This window comes from Suncus etruscus, chromosome 4 (assembly GCF_024139225.1).
Source record: "Suncus etruscus isolate mSunEtr1 chromosome 4, mSunEtr1.pri.cur, whole genome shotgun sequence".
Taxonomy (NCBI): domain Eukaryota; kingdom Metazoa; phylum Chordata; class Mammalia; order Eulipotyphla; family Soricidae; genus Suncus; species Suncus etruscus.
The window spans coordinates 102,612,678-102,638,907 of record NC_064851.1 but is presented as its reverse complement, the minus strand read 5'-3'; the positions used below and the strand labels follow the sequence as shown (position 1 = coordinate 102,638,907).

The 26,230-nt window shown below is 50.0% G+C and overlaps 1 protein-coding gene across 1 annotated transcript in view; it reads left to right on the top strand.

Annotated features, from left to right (window-relative positions):
- Window positions 1-6,552: 6,552 nt before the first annotated feature.
- The window catches only part of MTMR9 (myotubularin related protein 9), a 28,521-nt gene continuing 8,843 nt past the window's right edge, over window positions 6,553-26,230 (top strand). Inside the window, exons 1-7 of the mRNA XM_049771109.1 lie at window positions 6,553-7,003; window positions 12,061-12,169; window positions 18,024-18,149; window positions 19,813-19,986; window positions 20,537-20,754; window positions 20,978-21,139; window positions 25,842-25,983. Of these exons, the coding sequence (XP_049627066.1) occupies window positions 6,822-7,003; window positions 12,061-12,169; window positions 18,024-18,149; window positions 19,813-19,986; window positions 20,537-20,754; window positions 20,978-21,139; window positions 25,842-25,983 (1,113 nt within the window). The 5' untranslated portion in view covers window positions 6,553-6,821. The remainder of the gene's footprint in view (window positions 7,004-12,060; window positions 12,170-18,023; window positions 18,150-19,812; window positions 19,987-20,536; window positions 20,755-20,977; window positions 21,140-25,841; window positions 25,984-26,230) is intronic.

Below are 26,230 nucleotides of genomic sequence, written 5' to 3'. Positions count from 1 at the left end.
ATAACTCTCATTTCCAAGGGGAAGCAGCTGGTCATTGATTTTCAAACGTTCCTCCAGAGGATGCCAAAAGCTGTCCTGGGATTTGAAGAAGCTCCTTCATTTCCAGAGTCTCCATTGGAGTCCCAGGTGTGGGGCATTTTGAGCACTGGTCCCCTGAGCATAGCCAGGAATGATTCCTGAGCACTGCTGGGTTGTGGCTCAGAAACCCAAGATATATAGGATATATATCTATATAGTAGATACATTTTATAGGACACATATATCAATATCCTATATGTATCTATATTTGTACATGTACAAATATAGGTACATATATTGGGTAGATATAGTATAGATACAAAAGTCTTTCTGGTGGTAACTTTAAATTACTTTACTTAAACATAGAGGTTACCAACTTGTTCATGATTGCATTTCAGTCATACAATATCCAACACCCTTCACCAGTGCACATTTCCCACCACCAATGTTTCCAGTTTCCCCCCTACTTTACTCTCTTGCCCTACCTCTCTCTATCCCCCACCCTCTCACCCTCTTCCTTTTTCCCATTTCTTCTTCTTCTTCTTCTTCTTCTTCTTCTTCTTCTTCTTCTTCTTCTTCTTCTTCTTCTTCTTCTTCTTCTCCTTCTCCTCCTCCTCCTCCTCCTCCTCCTCCTTCTTCTTCTTCTTCTTCTTCTTCTTCTTCTTCTTCTTCTTCTTCTTCTTCTTATTATTATTATTATTATTATTATTATTATTATTATTATTATATATTTTTTGGTTTTTGGGTCACACCCAGTGGTGCTCAGGGTTACTTCTGACTCTACACTCAGAAGTCACTCCTGGCAGGCTCAGAGGACCATATAGGATGTCGGGATTCAAACCAGGATTCGTCCTGTGTTGGCTACATTCAAGGCAAACTCCTTACCATTGTGATATTGCTCCAGCCCCCTTTTCTCCCCTTTTAAATACTGGTTTGCACTCTTGTTATTGAAGGAGCATCATGCCTATCACTATCTTCTTCTAGCACCCAAAGATACAGATGTCTTAAGCGGTAAAACAGCGGCAATGCTGAGATCCAATCCTCCCTATGAGCCAACAATTTCCTCACTTAGCCCATAATGACCTAAGTCAAAGCTGGAGTGACACCTCAACTGAAGGGTGTTGGCCCTTCCAGCTGAGCATTTTGAAGCTACAGATGAAATCAAGGTTTGGTAGCTCATCCCTAGATGTGACTTGAAAATTTTTCTATTGGCCTGTCTTCAAGTTTAGAGCAGTTGTTTTCAGTACTTTGCTGCTAGATTTAGGAGTGAGATTTAGAAGGTCCTCTGCATCTGATTTAGGAGTGAGAGCTCTTCCTGACGTACTTGTCTCTCAAACCTCTTTGTCTCTTATAACCTTTTTGAGCTTCAGATAAGTCTATGTTATCTGATACTAGTACAGCCACCCGATTCTTTGGGGATTCTTTGATTGAAGGATTGTCTTCCCACCTGACTCGGACTCTGTGTTTGCTCTAATTATGTCCTTACTGTTGCTGAAGTGGACTTTTGGGAGGCAGCAAAGCATGCTGAAAACCCTCAGTTGCATGTGCTCTGCTCTGGCCTAACTGCCTGGGGGGGGGGGGGTCACCCTCATACCTTCCTGAGAGGTGTCATTGCCTCCATCTACTAAGGAAGGTGACTGCTGTGGGGTTCAGGGGGACCCAGTGTCTATTCAAGGCCTGGCACATCCAGGGTTTGCATCTTCCTTTCCTGCACATAGGTGACTATGAGAGGGCCATGAGAGGGCACCGGAGGAGGGAAGGGGGGCACGGAGAAGGGTCGCATGTGTTGGTTTCCAGTGTGACCATGGGCAAATAGGAGGCCACCTTCGGGGGTGCTGCTGTGGGAGATAAACACACACAAACACAAGAGAAGATGCACTGCCTACAGCCAGGAGCAGCCGTTGCCAAGGTAACGCCAGGAAGGCAGGCAGCCTGGCAGGTGTGAGGGGCTGCACTCACCTGCTGTCTGGAGGCTGTGTGTGTGAATGTGGAAAGGAGGGGTGTGTGTCTGCGTGTGTGAGAAAATGTCTCTGTGTGAGGGAGCTGTGTCTACAGTGTGTAAATGAATGGGACTAAATAGGTATGAGTATTTGTAAGTGATTATGTGCGTGAATGTTTCTGAGTGTATATGTCTTTGAGTGTGAAGGTGTCTGTGAATGTGTGAATGTGTCTGACTGTGTGTCTGTGTGTGTGTAGACACGTAGCATGTCATTTGGGAAGAAGACAATTTCCTATCAGCCCCCAATGTCTCCAGTGCCTTAATCTTCCGGTCCCTGCCCCTCAGGCTTCCATGTGGCGATGGCCCTGACAGGCACTGAGCACCAAATCCCCCACCACATCTTGCTGCCACTGTTGTGGCTATTCCACTAAAAGGTGTCCTGTACCCTTTTGTCTGCTCAGGGAGTGCCTCAGCAGATCCTGGCTTTCTGCTGACCCCACTTTTAGTTCAACAACAATAGCACCCCCCCAAACAGCAATCTCTGAATTAGCAGGCTGACATCCCCACCTACTTAATCTTCCCACTTCTTAATTATGCCTTTATTTCAGACATGTCTCTTTATTTTAATTATATCCAATTACACATAATTGCAGATTCAGAAAAGGCTCCTCGCCAAAGCGCTGCTGATTTCTCCTGGGTTCACTCTCCTCCACCCTCTGGGCACCAGTAGGTGCCTTCGTGGTGCTCACTGTCCAGGGCAGGTGCTAGCCATGACTCAGTGTGGCTGTCAGGATGAGTAAACTCTACAGAGTCAAGGAGGTAACTTGATGGCAGCTCCAGAGTAGAGGCGTGTTGGAGAACCCGCTGTCTGCCTTCTGCTGGCTGCCTCCCTGTTCACAGCCCCTGTTCAGGCAGGAAAACTCGCTCCCAGGGATGTGTGGCCATGCACATGACTAAGAGGAGCTGCATGTTTGACTGCTCAGTGCTGTGTAAGGGAGGAGACACTGGGGGGGGGGTTGCTCTTAGAAGCAACACTGTCCACATCCACACCCTCTTGCCCTTCAATTGATGCTATCAGCTTCTGCTCACTGCTGGACTCAGAAATCAAGGGGTTCTCTCAGTGCCATGAAATCTGGCACTGGCGTTCATGACTGCCACAGATGTACAGACCCTAAAGATCGTGTCCTCCTCTCCAGAACTTTCCTTCTGTGGCTCTGTGACATGAATGGGCTGTGTCCTTTTTGTTTTGTTTGGTGTTACTCCTGGCTCTGTACTCAGGGATCACTCCTGGCAGGCTTGGGGGACCTTATGGGATGCTGAGGACCAAATCCAGGTCAGCTAAGTGCAAGGCAATCACCCTCCCTACTTTGCTATCTCTGCAGCCTCAGTGTGGGTCTTTTTCTTATAGCAGCAAGTTTTCTGCTATTCTGGCCTCAGAGGTTTTATTTTGGGGAGGGGAGTGTGTTAGTGGAAGGTTTGGAGCCAAATCTGGCAGTGCTCATGGCTTACTTCTGCCACTGCACTCAGGGATCACTCCCGGTGGCTCAGGGAATCCATATGAGGTGGTGGGGATTGAACCTGGCTAGGTCTCCTGCAAGGCAAGTGCCCTCCCCACTTTGCTAGTCCCCCCACCTCCATCTCCTGCCTGCAGAATCCTAACACACAGAAGTGCTGAGGACCCAACAGGTGGCCCCATCCTGGGCCATGCATGGCTGACTCCACACCCAGCTGCGTCCAAGTCATGGCTGAACTCCCCCCACTGTCTGCTCAGGTCACTCAGGCTTTGAGCAGACAAAGGAGAGCCAGAGTCCATCTCAGAGGCTCATATAGTGTCACCAGGCAGCAGCATCTGTGACATCCAATGTTTGCTCAGGAATTGGGATACCACCCCAGGCAGATGGGGGACCACTTTCTCATGGTCACCTCTGAGAAACAGCCCAAGGATGCTGTAGATCAGCAAAGGGACCAGCACTCCCAATGAGGGCAAGTGACAATGGGTTCTTTAAAGAACCCACATTCTTCCCAAGTGGGAATTCACAGATTCAAGGCAAGAGAACCCATCACAAGATGGCTTCTCTGGCTCCAGATAATTCTAGAAGGCTTCAGGTGGTCTCCAAAGCATGCTGGGCTTTGAGGCTTCAGAGACTCAGGAGGAAGCTTCAGGCCATTTAAGGATGGGGGACATTTGAGGAAAGGACAAGAAAGGGGCTTGGGGGTGCTCGGGAGCTTGCTAGGGAGGGAGGGAGCCAGTAGAGTTGTTGATACCCAGGAAGTTCAGAGCGGAGAGAGAGAGAAAGAGAAAGAGAGGAAGAAAGGAAGAGAGAGTCCAGCAGGTGTGTGAACATTTAGAATGTTCAGAGAGGAAAGAGGGAGAGAGAGAGTGACCGAGGGGGGAGAGGGAGTGTGTGTGAGAGTGAAAGAGACAATGAGAGTGAGAGACACAGTGATCTGCATGGGAAAAAGTGGGAAAAGGACCCAGGAAGGGCAGGGACTAGACTAGCTCAAGCATGGAGGACTCCAGAGCTGGGAGGAGTCACAGGACTATCTGGTGCTGAATTTGCTTAGTCGGCTGGGGCCATCTCTAGCCTGTGGTTGCCCAGTTCATTCCAGCCACTGGCCGGGCCTCCTTTGGCACATACCTGTATCTTACTACTCCATGCAGAGCCTGGAGGTGAAGTGCAACCCCAAGACTCAAATCTGAGTTCACACAGCCTGGACTTGCCCTTGAATTCTGCTCCCTAGGGAATTTGAGGGAGACTGTGGACTCCCCCCAGAGTCCCCACTATTGTTTGAGGATGCAGACCATGTCCAGCCTGTGGTTCTTAGGCCTCGCTGTGCCCTCTGGCCAGGGCACTGACCCTTAGCACTTGCCAGTGGAAATTGAAGAAATTGAAGCTAGAAGAACATCTGAAAGTTTCAAATCGAGGTCAATTGATTTGACTTTCAATGATAGGATCACACTGAAAGATGATCAGGAAAAAAAAGGGGGGGACCTCCCTGTGTGCCTTAAAATGCTACTCCCTGCCATGACTTACATGAGTCTAAAATGCCATCCTCTTGACCAGTCCTAGCAGCCTCCCAGGGCCCGGTAGGCCCAGCCAGGCACTGAGCAATTCTCTGAGGATGTTCAGGGCTCCCAAGCTGGTCTTTGGGTCCGGTTCTGTCGGGCTCTACTGCCACCTGCTGTTCATGCGCTGCACTGCGTGGTCCCGCTGGTCCACATCTGAGCTGCAACCACCCCGCAGACGTAAATGTCATTTTTAAAGCCATATTCCGTGCTTTCGCTCTAACAAGCCTGCATGGGAGAGCGAAACTGTTCTCGCGTAGGTAACGGGTTGATGCTTTATGAAGCCAGAACAGTCGATAACTGCTCCAAGGAAACACAGAAGGAGCAGGTGCAAGATCAGCTTAATCCATCATACCCTCCGCCCTCCCTCCCTCCTCCAGACCAGGTCCTTCCTTAGCAGACTAGCAAAACAGGCTGCTCGACTGCGGCGACGATCTTAGGAAGGGTGGCTTGAAAAAGGGGGCTAGTTTGAGAAGGTCAAGGGGAGAATCAGGAACAAGTAGAGAATGATCTCACCACTACAGAGCCCAATTACATCTTTGATGGGCTCGGAGGCTCCTCCCACACGAAGTACCGGGCGGTGAGACTCTCAGAGGGTGTCGGAGAGACAGCTGTACAGAACTCAAACCTAGGCACGGTCCCTGCTGGAGAGTGACAGCGACCAGGAGCACTGGGGAGGGAGAGAACAGGAATGGAGCAGTGCTTTGGGAGGGGTGTCTGGAAGGGGGTGTGGATCCCAAGGTCCTAAGGATCTTGCAGAAACAGTTCAGGCTGGGCTATAGGCTGGTGCATTTTTATCAAGTCCTAGAGGCACAAGACGGAGAGATAGCACAGCGATAAGGCGTTTGCCTTGCACAGCAGCCAATTCAGGACGGACGACGGTTCGAATCCCGGTGTCACATATAATCCTCCATGCCTGCCAGGAGCGATTTCTGAGCACAGAGCCAGGAATAACACCTGAGCGCTGCCGGGTGTGACCCCCCCCCCTAAAAAACCCCAAAAGTCATAGAGGCAGCTGCAGTAGGGGATGGGTCAGTGCACCCCGGGGACGGCTACCTGAGTTCCTCCCAGAGGCGTTAGCATTACCTTTCTATCTCAACGTCACGGTGCTGCAGTCCCTGGGCCCCCCTCACTCTCGGAGGCGCCCCGAAACCTCGGTCCCCAGACCCATTGCACACCTGCACTCTCCTACTGGGGGGATTGGAAGGACATTCTGTATCAGCCCCAGGCTCTGAGGGGCGGACACAGGCCAAGGTCCTCTTCTCGTCGTCCTATCTTCCCCTGTCCTTTGAGACACAAACAATTTGGAGGGGCTATGAGTGTGGCAGGTAGGGTGGAGGGTGCGTCAAAGCTAAAAGATAGCGGTTTTGGTTATTTTTTTCCCCTGGTCGGAACTGAAAGGCTCAAGTCTAGATATGCGCCCGGACGGCTTCTGAACGGACCGACGCCGGCCCGAACTCGCAGCTTTTGATCTCCGCCCCACCCACCGCCGCTTCCGCCCGGATTGACGCCTATCGGGTAGCCACTTCCGCCAGGAGTTCCGGCGGCTGGTCCAGGGACTCGGCCCTTGGTCCTGCAGCGGCCGCTCCCGCTTAGCGCTGCCCCCACCCGCCGGCCGAGGCGCCGGGGCCTGTCGCGGGCCTCTCGGGGCCGAGTCTAGGCCGTGTCCAGCGCCGAGTCCCCGCGGCCTGCGACCGTGGTGTCCGCAGGCCCTGCCCGGCCCTGCCCGGCTGCATCCCCGGTGTCCTCCCTCCCCTCCGGCCGGCCCAGCCTTACCCCTGCCCCTGCCCGGCCACCATGGAGTTTGCGGAGCTGATCAAGACCCCGCGGGTGGACAACGTGGTGCTGCACCGGCCCTTCCATCCGGCCGTCGAGGGGACGCTGTGCCTGACCGGCCACCACCTCATCCTGTCATCGCGCCAGGACTGCTCGGAGGAGCTGTGGCTCCTGCACTCCAACATCGACGCCATCGACAAGCGGTGAGCGCGACCCTGCGGGGCCCAGGGGTGCTCGGGGACCCACCTTGGCCTGCCGGCCGTCCGTCACGGCGTGGGGCGTTTCCTCTTGCTCCTCCTTATGGAGTGTCTGGGATGCCCCATGGCTCCCCACTGGTCACGGTCAGGGACTGCGGGGTCGTAGGCGACATCACTTAGGGCCACCCTCAGCACACCCTGCCTGGCCACCTAGGCCCCTGGTCTCCCCCTCCACAAAAAGCATCCAGTTTGTCATATTCCTCCCCGACACCCCCTTTTAGATCTTGTGGACCTCAGTATAAACTTCCCACCATGGGAGGTGTTGCTGTCTTATTTATTTGTTGTTTTGGGGGCCATACTCAGAGGTGCCCAGGGGTTAATCCTGGTTCTGCTTTCAGAAATTATTCCTGGTGGGGCTCCGGGGACTTTATAGGTTGCCCGGGATTGAATTTGGGTTGGGCCATGTGTAAGGCAGACGCCCTTCCCACTGTGCTATTGCTCTGGTTCCTCTTTATTTATTTGTAATTCCTCCCCTCCCTTTTTTTGGTTTTGTGTTTTGGTTTTGTGTTTGCTGCCAGGTGATGCCTGGATGGAACTCAGGGCCCCTAGCTCTGCACCTCAATTCTGTCTGGAATCCTTTCTGAGAAGTGTGTTTGTTACCTTTTTCTTTGGGAGACACCCCAGATTTTGTTTTCCCTGGGCAGTGCCCTCTGCCCTGTGCTCTTGCCCAGCGGAAGGGGCAGTGAGGAAGGTTAGATCCCTACATTTAGTGGGTATTTCCCGCCCAGAGCCAGGGGGTGCTGAGCTGGTGGTCACCTCTATCTGTCCCTCTCTGTGCCCTCCTCTCTCTTTGTTGTTCTCTGTCCCTGTCTCATTTCCTGAGGTCTCGCCTATCAGGGCCCTTGGTACTGCTCTGCACACTCCACTCTGGCTCATCTATCCTGCATCCTTATGTCTGTCTGTCTGTCTCTCCCTTTGCCTGCTCTGCTTGGCAGCTCTCAGGCTCTGCTCACACATTGTGGCACCAGGAGCCTGAGATGTGCAGGACCTAATGCCGTCAGCGAATTTGGAAGTGGCTCTTATCCAACCCTTCACTCTATCTACATTCTGTGGTGCCTTCCCAATCATCTTTGTGAACCCCACAAGTGGAATAGCTCCCCCTGACATTCTGCTGCTCCCCAGTCAGAGTTTCTCTTATTGTCTGTGACACTGGATGTGTCTTGGGTAGGCAGGTGTGAAAACAGGAAGGTGTCCACTGATGGGCGTGGGTGCCCCAGCTTCAGAGCCACCTTGTTTTTTGTCAGGGTGCTCTGTGCACTTGCCCATCATCCCACATGCTAGCATTACCTGCCGGGCACAAAGAAGTGTACAGGGGTGAACTGCAGTGTTTCAGGCCCCACCTCTTTCCTGAGGCATGGGTGTGGTGCTGGGAACCTCTGTGCTGGGCATCAGATCAGGTTTGCTGCCCCAGAGCTGCTGAATAGTTTTGCATTTCACAGTGATCTTATGGGGTCTAAGCATCTCAGCATTCAGAAAGCATCTTTCTGGGCAGAAGTAAGGGAGGAAGGAAATAAGGAAGAGGAAGGAAGGAAGAGAGGGAAGGAAGAAAGGAAAAAAGGAGGAAGGAAGGAACGAACGAACGAATGAAGGAAGGAGGAAGGAAGCTGGGTATTTTGTTTTTTTTTTTAAACTGCCCTCCATTCGCTGCTCTCACTCCGGCATGTTCTCCTTTAACCTGTGGCTTACTGTGGCCCCTCTGAGCAGAGTTGGGAAGAGATGTTGGAAAAGATCTGTGTGACCCATGGGCAGGGCTGAGTGAGGGGGTTCCGGGCAAGGACAGGACAGGCAGAGTGAAGGGAAGGCCCAGGGAGCCATTGTCCTGGGCTATGTCCTCACTTAGACTTTCTGATGGGAAAGTCATAAACACTGTGACCCATGACTCGCCCATGGCTAGCCCAGGGCTAGGTGAAGGTGAAAGTTTCCCCAGCATCTGAAAGCTCTGACCAGGTTTGAGAGAGGCTGTTCCCTTGGTGTGAGATTTGGGATTCAGTGAGGTAAAGTCTGGAGGGGGTAGTTGTTCTTACTGCTGCTTGGTCCCTCATACCCATGAACCGTTCCCTAGGGGGTAGTGTCCCATTCAGCCCTGCTTTGCACCCCTGCTGTCCCTCAGACCCATGCTGCCCTGGACTCCCTCCCTGGCACCACCAATCAGCTCTTAATGTGGATGGTGGCTGCTGCTATCTATACAGAGGGCCAGAGAGTCCCAAGGTCTGGCCCTGCTCCTCCTGCCAGCCCTGAGGTGAAAATAGACAGAGACCAATGTAATGTGCAGGTGAGTTAAAGATGCCAAAGGAAGAGTCAAGACAGGAACCTCTTGGGGAAAAAATGTAGAATTACCTGGTGAGGGGCCGGAGCCATAGGCAGTGGCAAGGACATTTGCTTTGTACACAGTCAACCCCAGGTTCCTTCCCCATCATCTCTTATGGTCCCCTGAACCAGAAGTAATTTTGGAGTGCAGGGCCAGTAAGCCCTGAGAGCTGTTGGGTGTGACTCAAAAATTTTTAAAAAAGAAGTAAGAATTGCCTAATAAACTTGGGATAAAGGATTCCTAAGACTTAATAATAAGTATGAACCCAGGATGGGAAACTTCTCTCTCTCTCTCTCTCTCTCTCTCTCTCTCTCTCTCTCTCTCACTTTCTTTCTTTCTCTCTCTCACTTTCTTTCTCTCTCTCTCACTTTCTTTCTCTCTCACTCTCTCTCTCAGATTGTTTGGGTGTTATAGCATCACCCAGATGCTGGGGTGCTGGGGTGGTGGTCAGATGGTGGGGTTGTGGTCCGGGCAGAGCCAGTATTCAGCATCCTGTCTCAACATGCACCAGGGCCAGGACATGGAGTTCATGGACCTCAGACTCCCACACCCCAGACATTACACACACTTGGGGACAAAACTTTAAAATAAACAGTGGGGGTTGGAGAGATAGCACAGTGGTAAGGCATTTGCCTTAGATGCAGAAGGATGGTGGTTCAAATCCTGGCATCCCATATGGTCCCCTGAGCCTGCCAGGAGCGATTTCTGAGCATAGAGCCAGGAGTAACCCCTGAGCACTTCCAGGTGTGACCCAAAAACCAAAAATCAAAACAAAACAAAACAAAACAAACAAACAAAAAACAGTGAGTGAGCTTTGCCGTAAACCTAAAAAGTGGTCCACAAAGGATGCCAAGAAAGATGGAATGGTGGGTGAAAAGTGATGGAAGATGGAAAGATGGGTGAGAGGTGAGCAGGCAGTGAAGTTAGTACTTAGTAGACAGAACCTGTCTGCACATTGGCCAGGGACAGCACAGCTGAGTACCAAGAGGCCAAGGGGATTCCTGGGCAGCTTGCCTCCCACTCACCAGCCTCTGTGGCCAGACAGCAGGTCCGGCGCTTTCCTTGCACAAAGCTGACCAGGTTTGATTTTTTTGTTTGTTTGGGGGTCACGCTCAGCTGTACTCAGAGCTTCCTTCTGGCTCTGCACTCAGGAATTACTCCTGATAGGACTCAGGGGATCCAAGGGGCTGACAGGGATCGAACCTGGGTTGGCCTCATGCAATACAAATGCTCTCCCTGCTGTACTATTGCTCTGGCCCTTGTATTTGAAAAACTTTTTTTTTTTTTTTTTTTTTTTGGTTTTTGGGCCACACCCGGCGGTGCTCAGGGGTTACTCCTGGCTGTCTGCTCAGAAATAGCTCCTGGCAGGCATGGGGGACCATATGGGACACCGGGATTCGAACCAACCACCTTTGGTCCTGGATCGGCTGCTTGCAAGGCAAACACCGCTGTGCTATCTCTCCGGGCCCGTATTTGAAAAACTTTTAAGTGCAGAAAATTTAAGGACTTGTTAGCTCATGTTTTTGTAATGCAGGCTCAATTCTCTCTTAATTAGAATAACTTGGGGTCAGCGTGGTGGCGGTGCCTGCCTTGCCTGCGCTAGCCTAGGACGGACCTAGGTTCGATCCCCCGGCGTCCCATATGGTCCCCCAAGCCAGGCGCGATTTCTGAGCTCATAGCCAGGAATAACCCCTGAGTGTCACCGAGTGTGGCCCAAAAAAACAAAAAAACAAAAAAAAAAATTAGAATAACTTAGGAAGAAGGAAGTTGAGTATGGCTTGATAGCAACTAGGTTCTCTTTCCGAAGAAACAATTGTATTCTTTTTTGGGGAGGGTCACACCCTGCAGCGCTTGGGGATTACTCCTGGTTCTGCGCTCAGAAGTCACTCCTGGCAGGCTCAGGGAACCAAATGGAATGGTGGAATTTGAACTGGGGTCCATCCTGTGTTGGCCATATACAAGGTAAATGCCTTACCACTTGCTATCGCTCTAGCCCAACAATTGTATTTTTTTTTTTTTTTTTTTTTGGTTTTTGGGTCACACCCAGCACACTCAGGAATTACTCCTGGCTCAGAAATCATGCCTGGCAGGCTCGGGGGACCATATGGGATGTCAGGATTCAAACCACTGTCCTTCTCCATGTAAGGCAAACGCTCTACCTCCATGCTATCTCTCCAACCCCCAAAAATTGTATTCATTTTTTTTTAACAATTATATTCTTGTTTTTGTTTTTATTTGTTTTTGTTTTTGGGCCACACCCGGCAGTGCTCAGGGTTTACTCCTGGCTGTCTGCTCAGAAATAGCTCCTGGCAGGCACGGGGGACCATATGGGACACTGGGATTCGAACCAACCACCTTTGGTCCTGGATGGGCTGCTTGCAAGGCAAACGCCGCTGTGCTATCTCTCTGGGCCCAACAATTATATTCTTAAGGGTAGGAATATGTGCTTCTTTTTCTTTTCTTTTTTTATTCTTTAGGTTTTGGGACTATGCCTGGCAGTGTTCAGGGCTTTCTCCTGGCTCTGCACTCAAGAATTTTTTTTGACAATGCTAGGGGACCCTGTGTAATGCTAGGGATGGAATCTGGGTCAGCCATGTGCCAGGCAAGTGCCCTCCCCACTGCCCTATATTGCTCAGACCCTTAGGAATGTGCATTTTAAAGCATGAATTGTCATGTATTTATTGTTATTTTCCAGATTTGTGGGCCCACTGGGGACCATCATTATCAAATGTAAAGATTTTCGCATTATCCAGCTGGATATTCCCGGAATGGAGGAGTGTTTGAACATCGCCAGTTCCATTGAAGTAAGTGCTCCGGGAGTCCAGTCTGCTGACGACAAACCACCGTAAGCCGAGAATTCTCTGCTCTGATCTTCAGTAGCTGCTCTGCCATGTGCTGTGACTATAGGGACAGCTGGGCCCTGTGTTATTATCACTGGGGTCCCTGACTCAAAGCAGCATTTCTCTTCCTTGCATTTATTTATTTATTTATTTATTTATTTATTTATTTATTTATTTATTTATTTATTTATTGGTTTGTTTTGGAGGCCATAACCAATGGTTCTCAGGGCTTCTTCTTGGCTCTGTGCTTAGGGCTCACTCCTGGTGCGGCTCAGAATCATCTGGAGTGCTGGGGATAGAACTGGTTCCCCGCATTGTTCCTGCAGCCCTGAGTTAATGGGAATGTCTGCATCAACTGCTACTGCTTCTGCAGAACCTTTTTCCTCTTGTGGAACTGCTGCTCTGGCCATTAATCAGGCACCCCACACCTCTGTCTGTGTACGAGCACCTCTCCTCTCTCCTCTTACCCCTCAGTGATGTCAGCCCCATCCCTACGGGTGCTTTTGTCAGAATTGCCTTCCCTGGGAAGGCTGAGTCACAAATACTCCTGTTTGTGGGCTGGCTATGTCCGCTGTGGGACTATCTTAATGTTCAGATGGTTCTGTTTGGTTCCAGTTCTCACCAGTGTGCTGCGGGGCTTGGGACCAGGGCTCTGGTGTGCAAAGCTGGTTAATTGGCCTTGGAGCCATTGCCCAACCCAGTGATTAGGTGAGACTCACAGATATTGTCATGGAAATGACCAAGATGCTTTGTTTTTAATAAACTTGATTTTTCCTCATACCAGGTTTGCTTAAGTCAGGAGGTCGGCTGGTTCTTATTTGTTTTCACAATCCATACACTGTTCAGATGTTAAATACTAGACATTTTACTTGTGTAACTGATTGTTTAAATTGGTAAATGACTTATTCTTTTCTCACCATTCATTTTGGTTGACTTTTTTTTTTTTTTTTTGGCTTTTGGTATTTGAGCTACACTTAGCGGCACTGAGGGGTTATTCCTGACACTGCACTCAGGAACCACTCCTAGAAGGCTCAGGGCACCGTATGGGATGCTGGGAATTAAATCTGGGTCCCACATGCAAGACAGTTGCCCTATCTGCTGTGCTATCACTCTGACCCCACTGGTGAAAAAAAAATTTTTTTTTGGGTGACACCCATTAATGCTCAGGGGTTACTCCTGGCTCTATACTCAGAAATTGCCTCTGGCAGGCTTGGGGGACCAGATGGGATGCTGGGATTTGAACCATTGTCCTACATGCAAGGCAAATGCCCTACCTTCACGCTATCTCTCTGGCCCCCACTGGTGACATTTTTTTTAACTTGCCTTTTTTTTTGGTCTTTGGGCCACACCTGGTGATGCTCAGGGGTTACTCCTGGCTAGGTGCTCAGAAATCTCTCCTGGCTCGGAGGAGGACCATATGGGACAGCAGGGGATTGAACTGTGGTCTGACTTAGGTTAGCCGCGTGCAAGGCAAACACTCTACTGCTTGTGCCATTGCTCTGGCTCTACAATTTTTTTTTGTTTTTGTTTTTGTTTTTGTTTTTTGTTTGTTTTTGAGCCACACCCGGCAGTGCTCAGGGGTTACTCCTGGCTCTCTGCTCAGAAATAGCTCCTGGCAGGCACGGGGGACCATATGGGACACCGGGATTTGAACCAACCACCTTAGGTCCTGGATCAGCTGCTTGCAAGGCAAACGCCGCTGTGCTATCTTTCCGGGCCCCTACAATTTTTTTTTTTTGAAACAGTTGTGATCTACAGAGTCCTTCATTGTTGAATTTTAGATATTCAGTGAGTCAGGGCCCTTCCCACCACTAGTGTCAACCTTCTTCCACCACTGGACCCAGAGTGCATCCTATCCCACCTCCTTCTGGCTCCCAGCCTTTCTTTATTCTTTTCCTCTTTGTTTTATATAAAAATGTGGGAATATGATCCCGGAGAGATAGCACAGCGGTGTTTGCCTTGCAAGCAGCCGATCCAGGACCTAAGGTGGTTGGTTCGAATCCCGGTGTCCCATATGGTCCCCCGTGCCTGCCAGGAGCTATTTCTGAGAAGACAGCCAGGAGTAGCCCCTGAGCAACACTGGGTATGGCCCAAAAACAAGAAAAAACAAAAAACAAAAAAATAAAAGTGGGAATATGTGGTAAAATAAAGTAATCCATCTCCCAGGGTTCTATGAAAAAGCTGGGAGCCCCAATTTAAAAGATAAGAAAATACAATAAAAACAGTGTGTGACAGTTGTTGTTGTTTCTTAGGCACAGCAAAATATGAGGAAAATAGAAAGGAAAAATCTTTGGCCTAAAAACAGGGAGACCCTACCCATGAAGCATCCTGCCATAAGACCAACTACAGACTTCAGGCATAGTAAGCTGTCTAACCCCAAAGTCTTTCTCTGTGGTCCCAGTAAAATCTCTTCACAATCATGGTTGTTGCTGTTAGGTTTCTGTAGTTAGAAATACTGGTTTCTGGGACCAGAGAGATAGCACAGTGGTAGGGCCTTGCATGCAGCAGACCCAGGACAGACAGTGGTTTGAATCCCGGCACCCCATATGGTCCTCCGAGCCTGCCAGGAGTGCAGAGCCAGGAGTAACCTTCTGAGGGCCACTGGGCGTGACTTAAAAACAAAAACAAAAACAAAAAAAGAAATTCTGGTTTCTGTACAGCTCCTACGTTAAAGTCAGGGTGATGTAGAGCATCTTCTGGTTTCTTCTGACCATTATGTGGCAATGCAGAGAACCCTTCCCTGAAAGCAGGTTGTTGTTGTTGTTACCAAGTCATCAGGGTGTCATATGAACCCACTCTGGAGTAAATCAATGCTAGGGCAACATTAATGCCTTCCCTAGTAGAAGTCTGATTCCTGGTGCTGGTGTAGAAAGCTGTGCTGTTTCGGGCTGAGAGATAGCATGGAGGTAAGGCATTTGCCTTTCATGCAGAAGGTCATTGGTTCAAATCCCAGCATCTCATATGGTTCCCTGAGTCTGCCAGGAACGATTTCTGAGCGTGGAGCCAGGAGTAACCCCTGAGCACTGCCAGGTGTGACCCAACAACCAAAAACCAAAAAAAAAAAAAAAAAAGAAAAAAGAAAACAAGAAAACTGTGCTGTTTTCATAGATGGGATCCAAGGTTCAGGGGTGAATGGTCAATATCTGAACTTCTGAAGCCTAACCCAAGTCACTATGACAAGTGTTCAGGAATATCCTGCAATATAAAATTTATGTGTTCCTGTATCTATTAGATAAGAACTTGTTTCAACATGTAAGATTTCCCATTTTAATGCACCTATGCAAAAGGAACAATGTCATTGGTGCTTATGGGGGTAAAAATAACAAGCTAAAACAATCCCAATAACTTGGTTCTAACATGAACTCAGAACACTAGAGAAACTTATCTACTAGAATTCCCTACTAAATAGATTCCAAAAAATGAGGGAAATTGATGCTACATAAGAAGATAGACACTATTAAGAAAATACATCTAGGGGCCGGGCGGTGGCGCTAAAGATAAGGTGCCTGCCTTACCTGTGCTAGCCTAGGACGGACTGCGGTTCGATCCCCCGGCGTCCCATATGGTCCCCCAAGCCAGGAGCGACTTCTGAGCGCATAGCCAGGAGTAACCCCTGAGCATCACCGGGTGTGGCCCAAAAACCAAAAAAAAAAAAAAATACATCTAAAGAAATATTCAAAGGAGTATACAAGTCCCCTTTAAGTCTTTTGAAATAGTTTGGGGTGTTAATTTGCATTTTAAATCATTGCCACTATTAAAACAATTACCTTGGTATACAGTATTTTCAAGATTATTTCAGAGACATGTGTATATACTGAATTTACTAATTTTTTTTTGTCTTTGAATGATTAATCAGGCTTTTGTGTCAAAAAAGAAAAAAAAGTCAGAGTGATAATACATTGGGGAAGGTGCTTACCTTGCACATAGCCAACTGGGTTTGATCCTCAGCATCCCATATGTTCCCATGAGCCCTCCAAGATTCCTGAATGCAGAGCCCCTGAACATTGTCAGGTGTGACCCAAAAACCAAAAACCCAACAAACAAAGAAAGGATTATTGATTTACCTTGGTTGAAATAATTATGGATAATATTATGGAAGGAACTAAGCAATAGCACAGCAGGGAGGGCATTTGCCTTGCACATGCCCAACCTGGGTTCCATTCCCGACATCTCGTATGGCCCCCCGAACCTGCCAGTAGTGATTTCTGAGTGCAAAGCCAGGAATAATCCCTGAGCACTGCTGGGTGTGGCCCAGAAACAAAAACAAAACAAAACAGAAAAAGAAAACACTATGGAGTTTCCTCAAGAAATTTAAGATTGGGGCCGGGAAGGTGGCGCTAGAGGTAAGGTGTCTGCCTTACAAGCCCTAGCCAAGGAACGGACCGCGGTTCGATCCCCTGGTGTCCCATATGGTCCCCCCAAGCCAGGGGCGATTTCTGAGCACATAGCCAGGAGTAACCCCTGAGCGTCAAACGGGTGTGGCCCAAAAACCAAAAAAAAAAAATAAAAGAAAAAAAAAGAAATTTAAAATTATTTTGGAGAGGCTGACCTGGCTTGAGCTCCGCCACCCAGTAGGTACTCTGAGCCCCACCAGGAGTGATCCCTGGGCACAGAGCCAGGAGTGAGCCCTGAGCAAAGCCATGTGAGGACCCTTCTACAGTAAAATAACTGAAAATTGGAAGTGCTCTAACACAGCAGAAACCCCACTTCCAGTGTCTCCTTAGGAGAGGAATCATTGTGGAAACAGTCATGCTCTGACAGAGCAGTGGAGACCTACCAGAGACAGTGCCTGGGCAACTGCTCAAGGCCTAATGGGGAGAACCACCTGCCTTCTGCTGCAACCAGGCCAATTGGGAGGGCACTGCCCAGGAAAGTACCCACACATGACATACACAGTTCTGGTTGGACTGTGGCACTACAGGAGCATCTGAGAAGCCCAGATCAGAAACAGAACAGAACTGGGCTGAGGGCAGTGGATGAGGAGGATGAATGAGATGAAGGTTAGTCGATGGGGGGCTCAGGGAGGTTCCATGTGTGACGTCAAGAAGTGAAGTGACACTGGCTTCATGGGAGTTGATGGAGATGGTCGGGCTCTACACTGTCCCCTCCCACAGTAGAGGGGTTCCAGGAATCCTGAAAACATCCATGTGTATAGAGTCTGTGCCTCCTGCCCTTTAAATATAATAGTTTTCTAGTTTTACCCTAACTTAATCTTGAAAAAGTATTAAGTATTTTGTAATGTCTTAAAAATAAAACTGTGAGGGCTGGAGTGATAACACAGAAGTGAAAGTGTTTACCTTGCATCTGGTTGACCCAAGTTCGACCCCCAGCATCCCATAGGGTCCCCTGAACCTGCCAGGAGTGATTTCTGAGTGCAGAGCCAGTAGTAACCCCTGAACAATGCCAGATATGGTCCAAAACCCAAAAGCAAATAATAAAATAAAACAAAACCATGAATGACTGCTGTGATAGCGTAGCTATCATCCAGGTTTGATTCCCAGCTTTTCATAGTGTCCCCTGAGCCTACCAGGCGGGATCCCTTGAGTGCAGAGCCAGGAGTCAGTCCTGAGCCCACCAGTATGACCAGCAGATACAGCTGCCTTTGGTATGATTGACACCAGGAATGAGACAGACCAGGCTCCTTGCCACTCTTGCCCATCTTAGGAGTTCTGCCTGACACAGCTCAAGGACATGGTCCATGGCAGGTGGAAGAAGAATGAGCTGGGGTAGAGTGTTTGGGTTCCAACCACCAAGTGAGCCCCGGGTGGGACTGTTTGCACCATCTCCGCTCTGCCCTCATGTATTGTCCCTCCGCCAGGCGCTGTCCACACTGGACTCCATCACACTCATGTACCCCTTCTTCTACCGGCCAATGTTTGAGGTGACTGAGGATGGCTGGCATGCCTTCCTCCCGGAGCGCGAGTTCCAGCTTTGCCCAGCCCTGGTAAGTGACTTTGCAAAACTTGAGGGTCCACTAGTCTCCAGCATCGAGCACACCCTGGCAGGGGAAGGCTATGCCCCAGACCCATGTCAGCAGCTGCTCTGTGTCCAGAAGTGGTTCATATTTTGGGCTTAGGGGCCACTGACCCAGAACTGTGTATGCCAGGGTTGCTCGAATTTTGTTTATTTATATCTTTTTTTTTTGATTTTGGGCCACACCCGGTGGTGCTCAGGGGTTACTCCTGGCTGTCTGCTCAGAAATAGCTCCTGGCAGGCACGGGGGACCATATGGGACACCGAGATTCGAACCAACCATCTTAGGTCCTGGATCGGCTGCTTGCAAGGCAAACACCGCTGTGCTATCTCTCCGGGCCCTATTTATATCTTTTTTATTAAGTCATCATGAGAGCCGGAGTTAAAAAATTGTGCTGTTTTTTTTTTTGGGGGGGGCACACCCATTTGATGCTCTGGGGTTACTCCTGGCTAAGTGCTCAGAAATTGCCCCTGGCTTGGGGGGACCATATGGGACTCCGGGGGTTCGAACCGCATTCCTTCCTTGGCTAGCACTTGCAAGGCAGACACCTTACCTCTAGCGCCACCTCACTGGCCCCGGCTAAAAAATTGTTGATGTTTGAGTTTTGATCAATGTTCCCACACCTTCACCAGTGTTCATTTCCTGTCACCAATTTCACCAATTACCTTTCTGGCCCCACGTGCCAGCCTGCCCCTCTTGCAGATACTTTTATTTTCTCTCTCTCTCTCTCTCTCTCTCTCTCTCTCTCTCTCTCTCTCTCTCTCTCTCTCTCTTCTCTCTCTCACTCTCTCACTCTCTCACTCTCTTCTCTCTCTCTCTCTCTCTCTCTCTCTCTCTCTCTCTCTCTCTCTCTCTCTCTCTCTCTCTCTCTCTCTCATATTCCCTTCCCCAACCATTGCTCTCCTTTTATATGGAACTATTCTACACCAGGCTTTCTCTTCCACATAGATCACTATTGCTAAGTTTCATTATCACTGAACAGAATTCTTTAAGCTCTTTTGACCATCAGGGAAACTCTTAGGCTCCTAGCCTGACTATGTACTATTGTTGCCCCTGAGAGTCAGGTTGCACTAATGGGACAGAGGTCAGTACTCTGCACTGAGCCCTATCCTTGGCTCCCTATGGTGTGTGATTTATTTTACTGGAAAAGACTTCTACATACTACCCAATTTCTACTCCTGACATTCAAAAGAGGGTTTTGGGCCTTACAACCCTAGCACAGCAGGCCAGAACCATTGATGGTCTGAGGTATCTCCCATCTCTGCGTTTATCTCCCGATTTAGCAGTGAGCAGGGATTTCAGGCCTCAGTGATTATGCTGAGTCACCTGGAGGGCTTCATCCAGTCTAGAACTATCCATGGATCATGTAGAATTTGCCTCAAGACTGAGAGGGACAGGGCCTGGTAACCAGAAGCTGAGCAGGTAGCAGGGAGCTGACACCCAGGCCCTGGAACAGAGGCAGGTCCCTGAGCAATTTCTGCCTTAGGGATGGAGGAGGAAAGTTCTGGAGAGGTGCCAGCCACAGCTGCTGCAGGGTATCCTTCTCTGTGAGGAGCTATGAGGCGCCCTGGGCTTGGCCCTTAAGGGGTCCTGGTGCTCTGTGCCGCTTGGACTATTCTTTCCTGCTCCATAGGCCAGTGAGTGGCGGCTGAGCTATGTCAACAAGGACTTTTCTGTGTGTTCCTCATACCCACCCATCGTGGTGGTGCCCAAGACCATCGAGGATGATGCCGTGTCCAAGGTGGCTGCCTTCCGGCAGGGTGGCCGCTTCCCCGTGCTCAGCTACTACCACCAGAAGAACGGGATGGTGTGTACTGGCCCTGTGGGGGTGGGGGTGGGGCTGGGGAAAGGGGGACAGGCCTTTCTGGGGCAAAGGAAGGGCAGTGACTTCAGTCCTCTGCACCATACAGATTCTTGCCCTCACTGCCAGTGGCTAATGTCCTGTGAAAACCTCACCTTTGTGGCCTTTGTGGCCCAGGGAAGACTCAGGGGCATTTAGAGAGCATTTTCAGTCCCGTGGTAGCCTGACCAGACCCCCGTGGCCCCTGAGCTCTGTCACAAGCAGGATTTCACAGCTGGCCCAGGGATCACCTGCTTCTATTCAGAGCAGGGTCCTGACGTGCAGGGGATGGGGCCAGCTCCATGAAAAGAGCTGGTACACGTGAACACTTTTCCCCAAGCCACTTCCCCGGGACCCCCATAAATCCCACCAGCCCCAGCTTCACAAACTTGAAGCAGAAAGTCTCCTAGCTCTTGGGCTCTGTCGCTGGAGGGCAGGGGTGCTGGACCTTCAGCTCCCAAGGATCTTAGGTTTTGGGCAACACACCCCACACCTGACCTCCCCCCCACGCCCCCAGGTCATCATGCGCAGTGGGCAGCCACTGACGGGCACCAACGGGAAGCGCTGTCGGGAGGATGAGAAGCTGCTGAACGCGCCGCTGAGAGCCGGGAAACGGGGCTATGTCATCGACACACGGCCCCTCAATGTGGCCCAGCAGGCCCGGGCCAAGGGGGGCGGCTTCGAGCAGGAGGCCCATTACCCGCAGTGGAGGCGTATCCACAAGGCCATTGAGAGGTACACAAGTCTCCCGCCCCAATTCTCCTCTCTGGTATCTCCAAGGACACACGGCCTGAGTCCCTGCTGGTCCCAGCCCATCCTGCAGTTCGGACAGTCTGGGGTGGGGGCATACCAGTCACCTATGGTGGCACGCAGGCATTTTCGGGCTTCCCCCGTGGATGGGTTCCCAAGAGTCTGGCTCCACCCTAACTGCTCTCTGTTATGCCTCCCTGGTCCCCAGGTATCACGTCCTGCAGGAGAGCCTGGTCCGGATGGTGGAGGCTTGCAATGATCAGACCCAGAACATGGACCGGTGGCTCAGCAAGCTTGAGGCCTCCAATTGGCTGACTCATGTCAAGGAAACCCTGACCACCGCCTGCCTGGCTGCCCAGTGCATCGACAGGTGAGGAGCTGGCCCTGGCTTCAACCCTTTCCAGCTCACCATCAGCACCAGCCTGCTGAGCGACAGTGGCCCCAGGGCACGGCTGGGTTTTCAGGACCCACTTTTGCTGCTTCTGTGAGATCCTCAAGCCTCAGTCGACCTGTTTTCATTTCATTTTCTTTTGGGGCCACATCTGGTGGACTTCAGGGGTTACTGCTGGCTCTCTGTGCTCAGAATTTGCTATTTGCCTTGCAAACAGCTGTGCTATCACTCTGTCCCACCTTTTTTTTTTTTTTTTTTTTTTTTTGGTTTTTGGGCCACACCCAGCAGTGCTCAGGGGTTACTCCTGGCTGTCTGCTCAGAAATAGCTCCTTGCAGGCACGGGGGACCATATGGGACACCGGGATTTGAACCAACCACCTTAGGTCCTGGATCGGCTGCTTGTAAGGCAAACACCGCTGTGCTATCTCTCCGGGACCTTTTCTTTTCTTTTCTTTTCTTTTCTTTTTTTTTTTTTTTTGGTTTTTGGGCCACACCCAGCAGTCCTCAGGGGTTACTCCTGGCTGTCTGCTCAGAAATAGCTCCTGGCAGGCACGGGGGACCATATGGGACACCGGGATTCGAACCAACCACCTTTGGTCCTGGATCGGCTGCTTGCAAGGCAAACACCGCTGTGCTATCTCTCTGGGACCTTCTTTTCTTTTCTTCTCTTTTCTTTTCTTTTCTTTTTTTCTTTTTTTTTCTTTTTTTTTTTTTTTTTTTTTGTGGTTTTTGGGTCACACCCGGCAGTGCTCAGGGGTTATTTCTGGTTCCAGGCTCAGAAATTGCTCCTGGCAGGCACAGGGGACCATATGGGAAGCCGGGATTCGAACCGATGACCTCCTGCATGAAAGGCAAACGCCTTACCTCCATGCTATCTCTCCGGCCCTTCTTTTCTTTTCTTTTCTTTTCTTTTCTTTTCTTTTCTTTTCTTTTCTTTTCTTTTCTTTTCTTTTCTTTTCTTCTTTTCTTTCCTTTCCTTCCTTCTTTCGTTCTTCCTTCCTCCCTTCCTTCTTCCCTCCCTCCCTCCCTCCCTCCCTCCCTCCTTCCTTCCTTCCTTCCTTCCTTCCTTCCTTCCTTCCTTCCTTCCTTCCTTCCTTCCTTCCTTCCTTCCTTCCTTCCTTCCTTCCTTCCTTCCTTTTTTTTTTGGTTTGGGGCTTTTGGTGCCACACCCACTGGCACTAAGGGGTTATTTCTGGCTCTGCACTCAGAATTACTCCTGGCACATTCAGAAGACCCTGTGGGATTCTGGGGATTGGACCCGGGTCGGCTGCGTACTAGACAAACACCCTATCCCTGCTATTGTTCCAGTCCCACGGTTTGTTTCCTTGTGTCTTCTCAAAGGGCTGTGTTCCCCAAGTCCTTCATGACTTCCCCAAGGGTGCCTGTCTTCTCTGCTGTTGGCTCATGTGGGTGGACCTGTGCAGGGCAGCCCCTAAGTGTCAGAGGTGGCTTTTGTGAGGGTACTGGTGGGATATTATCCACCAGCAGTGGTGGTGGGGTGATGCAGTCCCCAGCCCCTTCCTCTCAAGGTCCTGTCCCCTGCCCTGTAATCAGTTTGGAGCAGACACTTGAGTACTTGAGTCTGTTTCCTTGGTGCTTCCAGATCCGAGAACACTGAGTAGCTTCCTGATGGGAGAGGAGCAAAGTTGCATGGCTTTAGGCCAGTATTTGCCAAGGTGGTGATACTTCTTCCCACACAGAACCAGGGTCGTTCAGGGGCCAGAGTAGTGAGTGGAGCAGTTATGAGGGTGCTTCCTGGGTGTTTGTTTGGAGAAGAGAGATTCCAAGGGGACACCCAGTCTTTGTTTTCTGGAAATGTTCCATCCTGCGGGCACACATGCTTCAGAGGCAGAAAGAGCGCATGCAGGGCCAAGAGAGGACACGGTTCCATGTTCCATTCTGAGAGGTGCTGGTCCTGGCCTCATTTTTTTCTGATACAGGTTGAGAAAACAGGGACCCCAGGAGTAAGTTCCCTGGAAGGGAACTGAGGACTGAGCGGTGCTGAGAATCGACCTATGGAGCTTTTTGTTGTTGTTGTTGTTGTTGGTTTTTTTGGGTCACATCCAGTGACACTCAGGGGTTACTCCTGGCTATGAGCTCAGAAATCGCTCCTGGCTTGGGGGACCATATGGGATGCCAGGGGAATTGAACTGTGGTCCGTCCTAGGCTAGCACCGGTAAGGTAGACACCTTACCGTTCTGCCCCATCACTCTGGTCCAGAGCTTTTCTTTCTTTCTGGACTGTTGTTTGCTTGTGTCTAGTACAGTGGGTGAGCACTTGGTAGCTGGTACTGGTAACAAGCTGAGTACAGTGCCCCCACACTTCATGTCAGCCTTGGCACTCTCCCAAGGTTGAATCTTATTTTTTGTTTTGAGGGACACACCTGGTGGTGCTCAGGGGTTATTCCTGGTTCTTTACCCAAGGATCACTCCTAGCAGTGCTCAGGGGACCCTGTGGGATGCTGGAGGTTGAAACTGAGTTGGCTGTGTGCAAGGCAAATGCCGTCCATTGTGCTACGGATCTGGCCTCCCCCAAAGGTGAATCTTTGCTTTATTTTGCATATGATTTCCTTTTCTTGGGATTTTTGTTGTTGTTGTTTTGGTTTGGTTTGGTTTTGGGGCCATACCCGGTGACACTTAAGGGTTACTTCTGGCTATGCACTCAGAAATTGCTCCTGGCTTGGAGACCATATGGGATGCCAGGGGATTGAACCGCGGTTTGTCCTATGTTAGCATGTGCAAGGCAGATACACTACCACTTGTGTCACTGCTCTGGTCCCATGATTTCCTTTTCTTTTTTTGAGGGGGGGGCCACACCCGTTTGATGCTCAGAGGTTACTCCTGGCTAAGCGCTCAGAAATTGCCCCTGGCTTGGGGGGACTGTATGGGACGCTGGGGATTGAACCTTGGTCCTTCCTTACCTCTAGAGCCACCTCTCCGGGCCCGATTTCCTTTTCTTATATGTGCTACTTGTTACTTATACAAGTTGCAGAACATTCTACAAATTTATAAAAAAAAAAAAAAAAAAAAAAGAAAGAAAATTTGCCCTGTGATTCATTAGTCAATATGTAAAAACAGACTTGAAGTCAGTGGAATCAAGTTCACAGTCTGATGCCACAGATGACTAACGGATGAAGTCCATGGGTCAGAAGTCTTCCCCCCGACCCTCCACCCCCTGTCCTAAGAATGAGGGTGTTAGCCTGTCTGTGGATGAAGGTCAGAGTCTTTCTTTCAGGTTATGGATGCACAACTAATTCAGCCAAAGACAAAGCCAGGTACATGATGACAGCCACAGGCAAGAAAGCCATTGAGAGGCTGGGTTGATGGGGACTTGTAGAATGTTCTATGGTTCTTTTGGTTTTTGGGGTTACACCCTGTGGCATTTACTCCTGGCTTTGCGCTCAGAAATCATTCCTGGCTCAGGGGACCATATGGGATGCCAGGGGATGGAACCGAGGTCCGAGGTCTGTTCTGGGTCAGCTGCATGCAAGGCAAACTCCCTACCACTATGCTACTACTCTGGTCCCTGTTCTATAGGTTTTTTGGGGGGAGTCGGTTATGGTCACACCCACAGTTCTCAGGTGTTACTCCTGGCTCCATGCTCAGAAATCATTCCTGGCAAGCTTGGGGGATCATATGGGATGCCAGGATTCGAACCACCATCCTGCATGCAAGGCAACGCCTTACCTCCATGTTATTTCTCTGGCCCCTGTTCTATGATTCTTTATGCAGCGTGCATAAAGAATATTGAAAATAGGGGCCAGAGAGATAGTACAGCGGTAGGGCATTTGCCTTGCAAGCAGCAGACCCAGGACCAACGGTGGTGATTTGAATCCTGGCAGGAGCAATTTCTGAGTGAAGAGTCAGGAGTAACCCCTGAGCACCACTGGATGTGCCCACCACAAATAATATTGAAAATAGTGGGGGAAATACAAGGCAGTTGCCTGTTATTCTAGCTTATGTTGAATATTCGTGCTCATGGAGAAAGCTTGGACCAAGGATGATGGCTTTGATGTGAAAATGGAAAGTATTTCTTCTTTTCCAGAATTTTTCTGGACTGTTTAATAAAGAGGTGGGAGTGAGGGAAGGGAGAAGGGAGCATCCACCGAGTGCCTGGTATTCGTGCCCTTTCTTGTGTAGAGCAATGGGGTTCTCTCTCCCCCAAGTGCCTGGCAGCAGGGATACCACTGGCTTTGTTTTTTGCTTTTCCTGTTCTTTCCTGTTCCTGTTTCTCAGAGTGCCATGTGGGTGAGTTTCCCAGGTCAGTTCTATAGCTTGTGAAGGTTCTGTGGAACTTGCCACTCCTTAAAGGTCTTTTTTTTTTCTTTTTTGGTTTTTGGGTCACACCTGGCAGTGCTCAGGGGTTACTCCTGGCTCCACGCTCAGAAATCACTCCTGGCAGGCACAGAGGACCATATGGGACGCTGGGATCTAAACCAATGACCTTCTGCATGAAAGGCAAACGCCTTACCTCCATGCTATCTCTCCGGCCCCAAAAGTCTTGATGTGTGACTTTTGGGGCTCGTTGTTTCTGTTCTTTCTGAGAGAAGCTCCCTCCTGTGCTGTGTTCACTTTATTCCCGCCCGTACAGTGCGGAGTTCACACCCGCAAACAGGTTCCGAGGGCAGATTTGGCTGCAGGACGGAACTGGGCCCCCATCGGTTCTCTGGTCTTCCTCCCAGGGAAGGCGCATCCGTCCTGATCCACGGCACGGAAGGCACTGACTCCACACTTCAGGTCACTTCACTGGCCCAGATCATCCTGGAGCCCAGGAGCCGGACTGTGCACGGGTTCGAGGCCCTCATAGAGAGAGAGTGGCTACAGGTGAGCATGCTGGGAATGCTGACCCTTGGGGTGACACATGTGAAGATGACATGCTGGCTAGGGGAGAAATGCTGCTCTTAGCTCCAGCTAAACCACCCTCATTGACCTACCAACATTTTAAAGAAAAATTACTTTGAATCATCATGAAATACAGTTACAAAGTTTTGTCCTGGTTGAGTTTCACTGTTCCAACTGAATCACTGTGAGACACAGTTACAATTGTTCCTGATTGAATTTCACTGACAGA